At 36.4% G+C, this 12948-nt stretch overlaps 2 protein-coding genes across 16 annotated transcripts in view; one reads left to right on the top strand and one right to left on the bottom strand.

Moving 5' to 3' along the window:
- Window positions 1-12948, bottom strand: part of LOC119243609 (uncharacterized) — a 782255-nt gene that overhangs the window by 631827 nt on the left and 137480 nt on the right. The window lies entirely within an intron of this gene.
- The window catches only part of LOC119243607 (bifunctional heparan sulfate N-deacetylase/N-sulfotransferase 3), a 143376-nt gene that overhangs the window by 12640 nt on the left and 117788 nt on the right, over window positions 1-12948 (top strand). For 3 of the 4 annotated variants that reach the window (XM_054694534.1, XM_054694533.1, XM_037509532.2), the window contains one exon: window positions 2306-3437. In XM_054694534.1, coding sequence (XP_054550509.1) covers window positions 2415-3437 — 1023 coding nt within the window. In that variant the 5' untranslated portion in view covers window positions 2306-2414. Of the gene's footprint in view, window positions 1-2270; window positions 3438-12948 lie in introns of those variants that run through there. The other variant, XM_054694535.1, reaches the window with a different exon arrangement.

Genomic DNA, 12948 nt, shown 5'->3' with positions numbered 1-12948 from the left:
GCCACTGCCTCTACTGAATAATTTTGGACCCTTTAAGCAAACAAACTCTGAAGAACATTTAAAGTAGAAAGGTAGTTACGCCATAAATATTTGAATAAATGATAGATATCCTAAATATTTGAATGAAATAGATGATATAAAATTCACAAGATAAAATACATTTATCCTACAAATATCCTTGTTATACTCCAGAATATTGCACTATGCATAAAGATAAGCATATATAATTCAAAATTTTGTCACTTTCATAGGTAAATATCACAGAATCTTTTTTTTTTAAGATTGATTTATTTATGCATACAATGGCAGGGGTGTAGGCCAGAGGTGCAGGGTGGGTGAGAGAATTACAAGAGACAGAGTGGGGAGCAGAACAGGCAGACTGACTGAAATCCACTGCTAAGGGGAGCAGCAGGAGAAACAGGAGAGGTCTGCTGCGCCACATGGGTCAGCTCCTTGGCGGAGATCAAACTCGTGCTGCAGTGGCTGCTGATAGCTTGACAGTGCTGAGACTTAACCTCTTGAGTCACCAGGGAGGCCCAAACATCACAGAATCTTAGAGGCAGAATGTTCTTGGTGATCATGTATTCTAACCTCATTTTACTTGGAAGATATGGGAATCAAAATAATACACATGTGTCATGAATACCAATCTTTTTAAATTGTTAAATTCTTTTTTATTGAGTTAAAGTTGGTTTACAACATTATATATGTTTTAGTGGTACTGGTCACACCTTTTCAAATGTATGTTACCACATCACACCCATCATCAAGGCACCATTAGTTGTCTGCCACAGTCCATTGGGCCCCTCTCCCCTTGTGCTACCCTCCCCCTCTGGTAACCTCAGTTCTACATTCAGATTTCAAGAATTTGCTTTGTTTTGGTTTTGTCTGTTTCTGTCTGTTTGATTTTTATATTCCCTATAGGAGTGAAATTATCCAGTATTTGTCTTTCTCCTGATTTATTTCATGTAGCATATTTCCCTACAGGTCCATCCATGTTGTTGCAAGTGGCAGGATTTCACCTTTTTTGTAGTCAAGTAGTTTTCTGTTGTGTGTGTGTACCACAACTTCTTTATCTACTCATCTGTTATCAGACACTTTTATTAGACACTATTTCAACAACAGTGTAAGAGGGTTCCATTGTCGCCACACCCTGGCCAACGCTTCTTTTCGGTCTTTCAATGATCCCCAAACTTACGGAAAATATAAAATGTTTTGTTGCCCACCAGGTATTGCTCTCTTACCAGCCAGAGTTCAGGCTTCCTTATGAACAATAATAAGACCTTCCCTTGAAAATAAAGAACCCTAAGACTAATAAAATAAGAAGCAACTAAAAGTTACTAAATTTTTCAAAGGTTACTAGGACTTAAAAGGGATTTGTATTTATAGAATACCAAGGCACTTCATGAAGTTTCTAATGTTTTCTGAAAACTCTTCTATAGTGCTTTTTTATGGGGGGGCAGGCAGTGAAGGGATGATTACTGAACTCCTTTCCAAAAGCAGCAGAATGGTCAATGAATTGGTGGGTATTGGTGCCCAAAGGTGCACGATGCCAAACAGAATCACAGCAGTGTGGCAGCAAATGGGGAGGCATTTCATCCTCATATTCTTCCACCAAAAAATTGTCCTGATTTGTTTTTTCATATACCATGTAAATATACAGATGTAAAATGATTATTTGGGTTGAGGGAGCTTATCTGCATTTAAAAATGGTTATTTCAGTGGCAGCAACTATCAGATAGCTGTTTCTTTAATACATTTGAAATGCAAATCGAATGGCAAAATTCTTCATGTCAACAACTACGCAGAGGGAAATTAGTATATTACAGTATTTAATTAAATATGTTCAACCTTATATTAATTACGTATACATAATGTGTATTTAGAAATATGTATAAATATATACACATATGTATTATTTATTTTTGTGTATGTATTTAAACACAAATAGCATGCGTATGCATTACATGATGTGGCAGCGTATGGCTCAGCAGACTTCTTTGTGGTTTTAAGTCTGTATCAACTACAGAGTTTGATGCAAAGCTCAGTGAGCAAAAGGAACTTCTTGTTAGCCCAATATGTTCCCTTTAGGGCTAGAAATGCTCTTCTCAGTGGCACCGCTTTCTGCCTTCTAGTCCTCCCATCCATCATCAGTATCTGGGAGAAGAGAGTTTTCTTCCTTACCATACACCAGTTCACCTGCCTATTAGCCAGCCCCTTGTGCCATTCACCAGGACAAAAACATGCTCATTTTAATGCTGCAGACTGAATTTGATATTCTGTTCTATTTTATTTTGCTTTTCAGATTATATATTCTGTGAGTCCTGATCAAGTGATACAAATGTGCTGCAATGGTGACATAAATTATTGACTGGGCCTGGAAAAATAGCTGAAACACCATCTTTTCTCCTCTTATGGTGCTTCTGTTTCAACGGTCTGAGGGAAGTATATACAACATGAGTTTTATCATGAAGCTTCACAGACACTTTCAAAGGACAGTCATTCTGCTTGCCACGTTTTGCATGGTGAGCATTATCATTTCTGCCTATTACCTGTACAGTGCCTATAAGCAGGAAAATGAACTCTCTGAGATGGCATCAGAAGTGGACTGTGGCGACTTCCAACACCTCCCTCACAGGCTGATGGAAATGAAGGCCACAAAGCTTTCTGATGCCTCAAGGACAGACGCCACGGTCCTGGTGTTTGTGGAGAGCCAGTACTCATCACTTGGCCAAGACATCATTATGGTTCTAGAATCAAGTAGATTCCAGTACCACATTGAAATTGCTCCTGGAAAGGGGGATCTCCCAGCACTTACAGAAAAAATGAAAGGCAAATATGTTCTCATAATTTACGAGAATATTTTAAAGTATATTAACATGGACTCCTGGAATCGAAGCCTTCTTGATAAATACTGTGTAGAATATGGCGTGGGTGTCATTGGATTCCACAAATCTAATGAGAAGAGTCTACAGAGCTTTCAGTTAAAAGGTTTCCCTTTTTCTATATATGGAAACCTTGCAGTAAAAGATTGCTGTATTAATCCCCATTCTCCATTGCTTCACATGACCAAATCTTCTAAGCTTGAAAAAGGTTCTTTACCCGGAGCTGACTGGACAGTATTCCACATTAATCACTCAGCCTACCAACCAGTAATATTTGCCAAAGTAAAGACCCCAGAAAACCTTTCTCCTCCTATCTCTAAAGGTGCTTTTCATGCCACTGTCATACATGACCTGGGGCTTCATGATGGAATTCAAAGAGTTTTTTTTGGCAACAACTTGAACTTTTGGCTGCACAAGCTCATCTTCATAGATGCTGTCTCCTTCTTGTCAGGAAAGAGGCTCACATTATCCTTGGACAGGTACATTCTTGTGGATATTGATGACATCTTCGTGGGAAAGGAAGGAACAAGAATGAACACCAATGATGTTAAGGTAAGCTCTGTTATCTCACAGTTTCAGTTTAATCCATTTCTTAGTAGGGCAAACAACCATCTGCATTTGTCCAGGAATAAGGCAGTACCCGGAACATGGAACTTTTATTGAGAAAGTCTTAGGAACACTGGAATAGCTGTCCATCCTATGTATCAGCAATAGAACTAAGTTGAAAACATATTTCTTTCTGAATCAATAATAAAGATTGTATTAAAGGATTGAGTGTGCAAGGATCCAGAAATTGTTTGTGTTTTCAAACTAAAGAGTAAAAATCATTCTAGAATTTCTCTAGCTTAGAAAACTGTTACTAATCTAAGAAGACTTCAGTCCACTTAAATATGAAATTAAAGTAATTTAATGAAATAAATATTCCCAGAAATTTTCAAGTGAAACACATTCATATCTTTTTGGAAGTTAAATGTTTAACTCATTTTCTTTTATATTTGTTTGACACTCAGAAAATTAACACTACTAAATATGGAGAGCTGTGAATAGACAAGCACACTTACTAACATGTAAACATAAAGATTTACATTAACTTTTTCAAATTATTGACCATTTCTGGTATACAGATAAAGCCTATATGCTGTATTTAAAATGCATTAGATTTCTTCTTGTAAAACTTTTGTCCTTAGATAGTAGTTATTTGAAGATAGTTACTATTGTAATGATTGTATTACATAAGCAACTGGTTATTTAATATTAATGAAATTTAAAACTTAAATAATCTTGTTATCTTAGTTTTCCATCCAAAATGCCATGGGAGTCTGTCTCTGTTTTACTATATGATGATTTCTTATGAAAGTGAGAGGAGAGAATTCTGATACTTAATTTTTATTCTGTACAGCTTTGACCTTTTGGTAAAATATGAAGAACTAAATCAGATGGAAAAAATATCTTGAAAGTGCATTCTGTTCTCCAGACACTAAGCATCTTGCAAATCTGAAAATAAAAAAAACCCTCCATATTCTTGGAGATATTTTACTCTTTCTTTTAACATGATAGAAATTAATAAAAAGGTTGTGCTTTAGTTTTCACTGTCTTTCAAAATATAGTTTTGAAAATAGAGCTAAATTAACACCACACTGGTAATTTAAACATTTATTATATGCTTGAAAATTACAAACAGTACATAGTTCTCTTTCCAATTTTTCTATTTCAAAATATTGTCATAAAAATATTTTAAGATTTTATTTCTAAAATAAAATGCTCTAAAACTGCCAAAAGCATGTTATTATGCCTATAAAAGATAAGTTAGACTAACCTCTGAGTTTTTGCAAACCGCTACTATATCCTTATACATAGTTTATTTTTAATTTTTCAAAATACAAAATGCCTTTTATACTCTTAAAGTTAAGCCAATTTAAGGCATATAAAACAGAGTTTTAATGAGCAAATTCAATAAGAATTTAGCATGTGTAAAATATTTTATGAAATTGCACATTTAGATTAGGAATATATTTTCTAACTAACCTAAGGGCTTAAAAATAAACATGGTTTGAATTACAATGGGCTTTAAAGCCACCAAATTGTATCTGGTATTGTGGCTCAAAACACTAATTCACTGTAGTCAATTTCCATTCCTACATGCACTCATTCTTTCACTGATTCATGCTTGTAACTCATTATTCAATAGGTAGTATATGTGGAGCTTTCTTGGTAATATGCAGATAGATTCATAATACATGATTTTATTCATTGTGAACAAAACAGCTAGAGAGCAGGCAAGCACAGTTCTCCAAGCCTAGGAAGCACATAGTTGATGATTTTGCTGAGCATCTTTTCTGTTTAGTTTTTGAATGGTTGGTCATATCTCATGCCTAGACAGAGGCAGACACTGGGAGTAGACAGATAAATAAAGCAAAGTTCCCCTCTTAATGTGATTACTGCCTTGTGGTAGGAGGGGGCAAGGAGTGGGTAGGTGGAAGAAATAAATAGGTAGACAGCTCACAGTGCGGTAAGTACAAGGGTAAAGGCATCTACACGGTTTCATCTAAGTAATGCTGCAGGAAATACTGCTGTGTGCCAGAAACTACCGAGTCCTATTTAGCAGGACAGAACTTTAAGATAGGACTTGAGTGATACAATGATTTAGGAGATTGTGGCAGTCATATGTAGACAAAAGAAGGCAATTTCTGAAACCAGGAAATTAGAATAAGAAGGAAGTAGGAAGGACTAAGAAGTATTTAGGACGTACAATTGAACAACGAATAACTGGATTAATGCAAATGAAAGAGAATGTAATCAAGGATGACATTTTAAGATTTTTCTGCAGCAGTTAATAATAGTTGGTCATTCCAACAACAGTGAAAGAGGAGAGGGCAAGAGGATCACAAAGGTCAGGAGAGGTCATACTGAAAATGTCAGTTTTGAGGTACATCTGGGACATGTAGGTGGAGATGTTTAACAGGGAATGGTTCACTAGGAATTCTGGGTAGCAAGAATGTATTTTGAGGTCATCGTTCTATACAAGGAATGATATGAAGCACCTAAGTATGTGAGATCACCAGCAGAAGGGTTTGTAGAGTGATAAGGGAAGGTGACGGAGTATAAAATCTTGATAGAAACTGTTTGTCAGAAAACATGTAGAGAGATATGAACAAGAGTTCAAAAGAAAAATCCAAGACCAGGAAACTCTAATGTCGTATTAAACGTGGGAGTAAAGAGCTTGGGGAGGGGATGATCTGCAGAATTAAATCCACCAGCGGGGTACATTCCACTAATGACTGGCAGGTCTTCTTTGGAAAAAGAAGGGCAATGGAAAGATCTTGCAAATCCTTCTGAATGGCGTGATAGAGGTAGGGGCATGACTGCAGTAAATTTAGGAGCATCTTAGGGGGTTAAGGCATGGAGGAGGAGAGAGTGGAGTACTCAACCGAGAAATTTTGATATGAAAGAGAAAGACGTAACTACCTAGAGGGAGGACTGGAGTGTGAGTGGGTGGGGTTAGGCCCAGGCAGTCTAGTATGATGTACTCCCTAACCAACTAGGGTGAGGAAGGGATATTTTCCTGTGAAGAAAGATCAAATAGCATTCAGTCTACGCCAAGATCAATGATTTGGTGATTAATATTTCATTATCAATAGAAATATTTTAATTGAGTTCTCTCTTTAAATCATGTGTGAATAAATACCTCTCTTTATTTGAAATATTAAAAATATTGGAAAAATCTGAAAATGAGAAATTGAAGTTATAAAGAATGTTACCTGAGAAATAGGAGAACAGTGAGTAGCACATGCATTCGAAACTACTGCATTAAATACCTCAAAAGAGCTATTTTTTTTCCTTATGTGGAACAGAAAAAGTATTTAATCAAAATATTAGAGTAAGTGAGGCAATATCAGTTTTCATCTACTTGGCTGCTAAATAACATGAGCACCTTTCAAGGAGCCTCAGAGCTACCAAAGAAGCTGTGACACAGCATAAAATATGACTTTTCACGAAGAAGACAAAAATAATAACCAAGCTAAGCTGTTATCCTCATTAGTTGAAGAGTTTATAAGCTATAAGTCATAGTTCTTAAAGAACGAAAGAACATAATTTAGAGAATTAAAATATTCTTCAAAAGTGGCGGTCCTACAGTTCTGTTGAAGTCAGAAATGGTGTGGGTGTGTGTGGGTTTGTGTGTTGAGCTATATGAACAAGACTTGTCTAAAACAGACCATGAAATCCTTCTGTGATGTTAGAAAATTCAAGTTCTTTGTGTTCTGGGATGTGCCTTCAAACTTCCTGAGACTAAGCCTACAGAAAGTTTCTGGAGCAGGAATGTGCTCTATACATAAATGTTTTTACCATTAAAACATTTTAAAGTTAGACTTCCAGCATGAGTGGATGAATATTATTAACTCAAGTTCTCCTTTAGGAGTATTAATTCACTCTTGGCCTAAAATCCACTAGACTTACACTGCTTCATGTAACACATCACCCCAAGACAGATGGGAAACTAACAGGGAGGAGACGCTAGCATAGGTGGTCCTTCAGGGTTTTACTGAATTCTCTGAGTTAGACTCTGGACAAAAGACCTCATATTCTCTTTCCCCTATGCTCCTCTCTTCTCTGCAAAGTGTCTGCAAAGAGACACTTCTTTTTTCTAACTTGAACAAAATTTCTAACATTCATGAGAAAATGAAGGGCCATATCTGCGCATTTACACAGGTGCTTGTCCTATGAAAGCCTCCATTCTCCTTCCCTCGTCTCACGACCTCAGACCATTCTAGCTTTTCCTGACTTTACAGTCCCTCGTATGGCTGTTTGTGGATTACTCCTTCAAAAATCCACACTTTTTAAGTGGCCTCACAGATGGGGCAGTTCTTAAATCTTTAATACAATGTCATGAGTGATATATTATTGTTTTCCTCTCTATCGAACCTTACAAGAGGCCTAGGGAAAAGAAAACACTGGAAATCAAAGTAGGTAGCCATAAAGCCCTGAGAAATCAGTGGCGTGGGGCTCAGAAGATAGACGTGGCTGACTTCTCAGGGTCTTAGGGGCTGACCAGGGAGCTGCAGGCAGAGCCTACACATGAGCACTCTGGGCCTGACCTCTTCTCCGAAGGATATTCAGAGCCCCGGCCAAGGGAATATCAGAGGTGTCATAAAATCACTGAAATAGTACTGAACATACCAAATGTTTGGGTGGGGGAATACTGCAATCAATTATTCTGTCATGAGTAAAAATACAAAGTAAAAATTTCTCCAAATAGTTCACCATTTACATTGCTTTGAATGGACGTCAAGGCCCTTACAAAGCACTAATCCTTTTTAACCCCCTAAACCCATATTTCTCTAAATTCTTTACATTATCTCTGTTTATTATCTTTTATTTTCTGATTCCCATTTGATTTCTTTTCAATTTAATTTTTTTAATGGGGGTAACATTGGTTTACAACACCCAGTATATGATTAGAGGTTTAGGATCACCCCCACCTTCAGAAGCTATTATCATACTACATCCACCACCAAGGCACCCACAATCTTCCACCACTGTCCATTGTGCTCCCTCCCCACTTTACCCTCCACCTCCCCCCTTTATTTGTGGTCAGCTAGCTCAGTTTTTATAGGTTGTAAAAGCCTTTAGTCACCCTCACCCTTGATAGCTTTGGTGGATTCAAAATATTAGTTGACAGTTCTCTCTCATGTGTAAACTGCTGCTTCTATTAGGAAGATTAGTGCTTTCTACAAGTCACCTGAATGGAATGTCTAAAGTAATAGACTATATCAAAAGTCCCTGGACCCTAACTCTTTTATCTCTTTCAAAAAGTCAGGCAACTTGGGATTGTTCTTATGAATGTACATGAAATAAATTAATCAATCTTTCTCTCTCTCTCTTCCCTCCTCACTTCCCTCCCTCCCCATGTGTGTGCATGCGTGTGTGTGTTGGAATACTTCTAAACTTGATATATGATTTATAATAGACAAGAAAATATAACAGTGTCCATATTATCCTCAAAATCAAATAGCCATGGTGTGCTATCAATTGTACAAAGAGTTGTTTCAAGGAAGTCATTTTCTGGAAATAGTGTTTGGCAATAATTTTATTTATTTATTTATTTTGATTTTGATTTTCACTTTCTTATAGTTATTCATTTTCCTGGTCCCTTATTTAAGTTTTCTAGATTCCTGCTATGAGTGAGACCATCCGGTATTTTTCTTTTTCTTTCTGGCTTATTTCGCTGAGCATGATCCCTTCCAGCGCCATCCATGTTGCTGCAAACTGCATGTGTTTATCTTTTTTGAATGCTGAGTAATATTCCATGGTGTATATGTACCACATCTTCTTGATCCAGTCATCTATTTTTGGGCATTTGGGTTGTTTCCAAAGCTTAGCTATTGTAAATAGTGCTGCTATAAACATAGGGGTGCAGGTGCTCTTTGGAACTGATGTTTCTGTGTTCTTTGGGTAAATACCTAGGAGTGGAATTGCTGGATCATATGGAAGCTCTATCTTTAGTAGGTCCAGAAATCTCCACACAGCTCTCCATAGTGGTTGGACCAGTTTGCACTCCCACCAACAGTGCAGGAGAGCTCCTTTTTCTCCACACCCTCGCCAACATTTGTTGTTGCTAGTTTTTTTAATATGTGCCATTCTCACTGGTGTAAGATGGTATCTCATGGTAGTTTTGATTTTCATTTCCCTGATGACAAGTGATGTTGAACATTTTTTCATATGGCAATAATTTTAAATGGACAAGTAAAAACAACATAAACCAAAGAGAAAAACTTACATGTTCATAATCTACTTACACTTAATTCATTTTATTATTAAATTTGTTGTTGCATTATGAGATGGAACGCATTTCTATTACTATTACTGTTAAGGCATTATTTACTGTGCACTGACATTCTGAAAGGAGTCCTAAGTCATTTAAAGGAGGCTCAGTGTTGTTACTGAACACATGAGTGTGTGCACAGAAGATCTGGTGGCTAATTACATTTTTAAAGGTCTTGTGCACTGCAGTCTTCTCCTGCATGATAAAGGGTGCCATTGTAGGTGGCACTAAAGTTCAACCAGACAATGACAAGTTCCAGGCATAGACTGGCAAGAGATTACAGGAAGAAACCTGAAGATTTAGGTTTCGAGATAGACTTCTCAGTTCACAAAATTATTAACATCTACACTGTCAGTCAAAGTACTATAATAAAGATTTCCAAGGATATATTGACAAATAATAAAACACAAATTTAGAAGGAAATAAAAGACAAAGAATATCTTATGATTTGACAGTTAATAGGTTGTGCCCTTCTCTGGGTTGAGAGCTGATTTTTTCTTAGTATTTTGTGATTCTAGTAAGTAAATAAATAAATAAATGTATATTCTTTTGTAATTCCAAGCTCATGGATTATACTCCCAAGTCTATAAAATGTAATTATTCTATAATTATTTTATAATGATGTCTTTGGGGTACCTAGCTACTCCCAAAATAGGAAATACTTTTATATTCATTATCACTTAATTCTCATAAAAATTCTCTGAAACAATGAGTATAGGTAACATCACTTCATATAAAGAAACAGGTTTCATAGGCCAAGATCTTACAACTAGTCAGTAGCCATCCTAGGATATAAAATATGGGTGTGTCTGGCTTCCAAAGCTGAACTTTTCTGCTTACATTGCTTCCCAGCAGTACTATGGTGTCCATAGCAAATCTTTCCTACCAAATCTTCTTTATAGTGAAACATATTCTAAACAGTCTGTTATAGCTTGACAGGTCTTGTCTGAAACTTTGCCATGGATTTATTTATAAGTTTGGAACAAAAAGTGGTATCAGCCACTTCTTAGAATACCCATATTCAGATAGCTGCAATAATTTGGCCACTGTAATTTTTAGTTTATCAGTTAATAAGTTCAGTGTCCAAATGTCTCCTTTCTAGGCACTTAGTCTGCAATCCCAGTAAGTGCCTTCATTTAGCAGTTTTAAGTGAATTAGAGTGGCAAGATGGCATACACTTTTGGTGTTAGGTCAATTAAAGAACAAAAGTTGCCTATCCTTCCAATGATTTAAATTACTTCCTTCTGTATGTACTCAGATTTACATTTTATATGTTGTCCTAAGGTCCCTTAAACAGACACTTATTTTTTTTTTCCAAAAAGAACATAAACAAAATAGAAAATTAATGAAGAAAAATATTGTATATTTAAACCACCAACAGTGGTTTAAAACAACCCAGATTTATAATTTTATAGTTCTAGAGTCAGAGGTCCAACATGGATCTCCCTGGGCTAATGGCAGGGTCCGGATCAGGCCACATTCCTTTTAGGAGGCTCTAGGGGAGAATCCATTGCCTACCCTTTGCCATTGCGTAGAGTCTGCCTACAGTCCATGGCTCATGTTCCCCACTTCATCTGCAAGGCTGGCAATGCTGTGTTTCTCTTTTTTTTCATAGCCATATCTCCCTGTAACTAAAACTTCAAGGACCTATATGAGTTGTTTGGATCACCTGAGTAACACAGAATAATTACACATCTCAAAGTCCTCAGTTTAATTACTTTTGCAACATCCCTTCGTCATGTAAAATAGCATAATCCAGGCCCCAGGGGTTTGGGATATGGACATCTTGAGGAGGAGTGTGAGAAGAAGGCCTTACTGTACCTCCCAAGCTGTGTTCACATAATCATGCCATCAATTCTTATACCAACTCAGTCCCCCAAAAGACATTATACTTGTTTCCTCATAGGAAATGAAGCTTTGATGACATATATATGATCAAATAATTAATTTGGCTCTCTGAGTCCATTTAATTAATTGGGGAAAATTAAATTATTTTTGTGCTTTTAAACTCTTTTATATCCCTTACACTCTGAAGGTTAACATGGGTGAATAAGTACCCCTTTCTTTACTTGAGTCATTTAACTAATCTCTCCAAAGATCACATAATAGGAGCAGATGTGTGGCTATCAACAATCCACTAATTTTTTCAGAAGTACATCCATTATGAGAATAATTAAAAAGCATTAAGGACCAGTTTTTTAGTTCTACCATAATTACTAAAGCTCTGGTCACTGTTTTCATTGCACTTTCTCCTCTTTGACTTGTGTCCCTGATCTTATTTTATCAGCCTTTCCCTCTTTGGAATCCCTACTCAGATGACATCAATCCACAGATAAAAATGGGAATTCACTCTCCCTGCTTATCCCTTCTCATGGTTCCTTTGCTTTGGTTGCCTGGTGTTTTTATAGCCATACTTTTTTTCTCTCCTTTAGGGTTACATATTTTTAAGTAACTAACTCTCTCCATTTTTTCCCCACTGTTCTATATCCACTAAGTAGAACCAACTTTCCAAAGAAGAAAATGAAAAGAACATTGTGTGGAGAAATTAATCCAACTTGTTGGGGTACTAAAAAATGATCAAAAAATAAAACAACCTCTTCACTATTCTTAACCTTGAATTCAATTATCTATATAGTAGGAGAGGGAGGAGATTAGAAATACATGATCTACATACATTCAAGCAACACAAAACAGAGTCCATTCCTTTTTTAGGAATCCTAAGAGAAAAATTGCTTGATAATCTTGAGTAAATTAGTCGAGTGGTTTTGACTGTAAACTGGTCAGAGGTTAGAGATGCTACCATCTAAGTAGCTAATATTTGGAACCTGACAGATTTGGATTTCTGGAACTCTGAAAAGTGTCTTAAGGCAATTTTGTACAACATTTTAACAAAAATGATTTGACAACATTTTCAAGAAAAAGTATTACAATGAAAACTCATTTTAACTCTATTGCCTTTGACAAAAATATGCTGATATTAAAAAGATGTCTGCATAATTTGCTACTCTGATCTAGAAATGTAATATACATAAGGAACTAAATCTTCCCAATCGTCATTTTTTTGTTATCTGATACAAGACACTGCTGTTGGTCTGACTGAGGGGCAGGTGAACAATGGAATATGAAAGCTGTAATTCCTATTCTTGTTAGAACATTCTTGCTAGAACTAGATATCCAAAATCATTGCTACCTGCAGCTTCACAGGAACTACTTAGGACTCAGTTGTCATACTCAGGGAGGACC

The sequence above is a fragment of the Talpa occidentalis genome, unplaced genomic scaffold, assembly GCF_014898055.3.
Source record: "Talpa occidentalis isolate TD23 unplaced genomic scaffold, MPIMG_talOcc4v2.1 talOcc4.13, whole genome shotgun sequence".
Taxonomy (NCBI): domain Eukaryota; kingdom Metazoa; phylum Chordata; class Mammalia; order Eulipotyphla; family Talpidae; genus Talpa; species Talpa occidentalis.
This window is presented reverse-complemented; position numbering and strand designations above follow the sequence as displayed.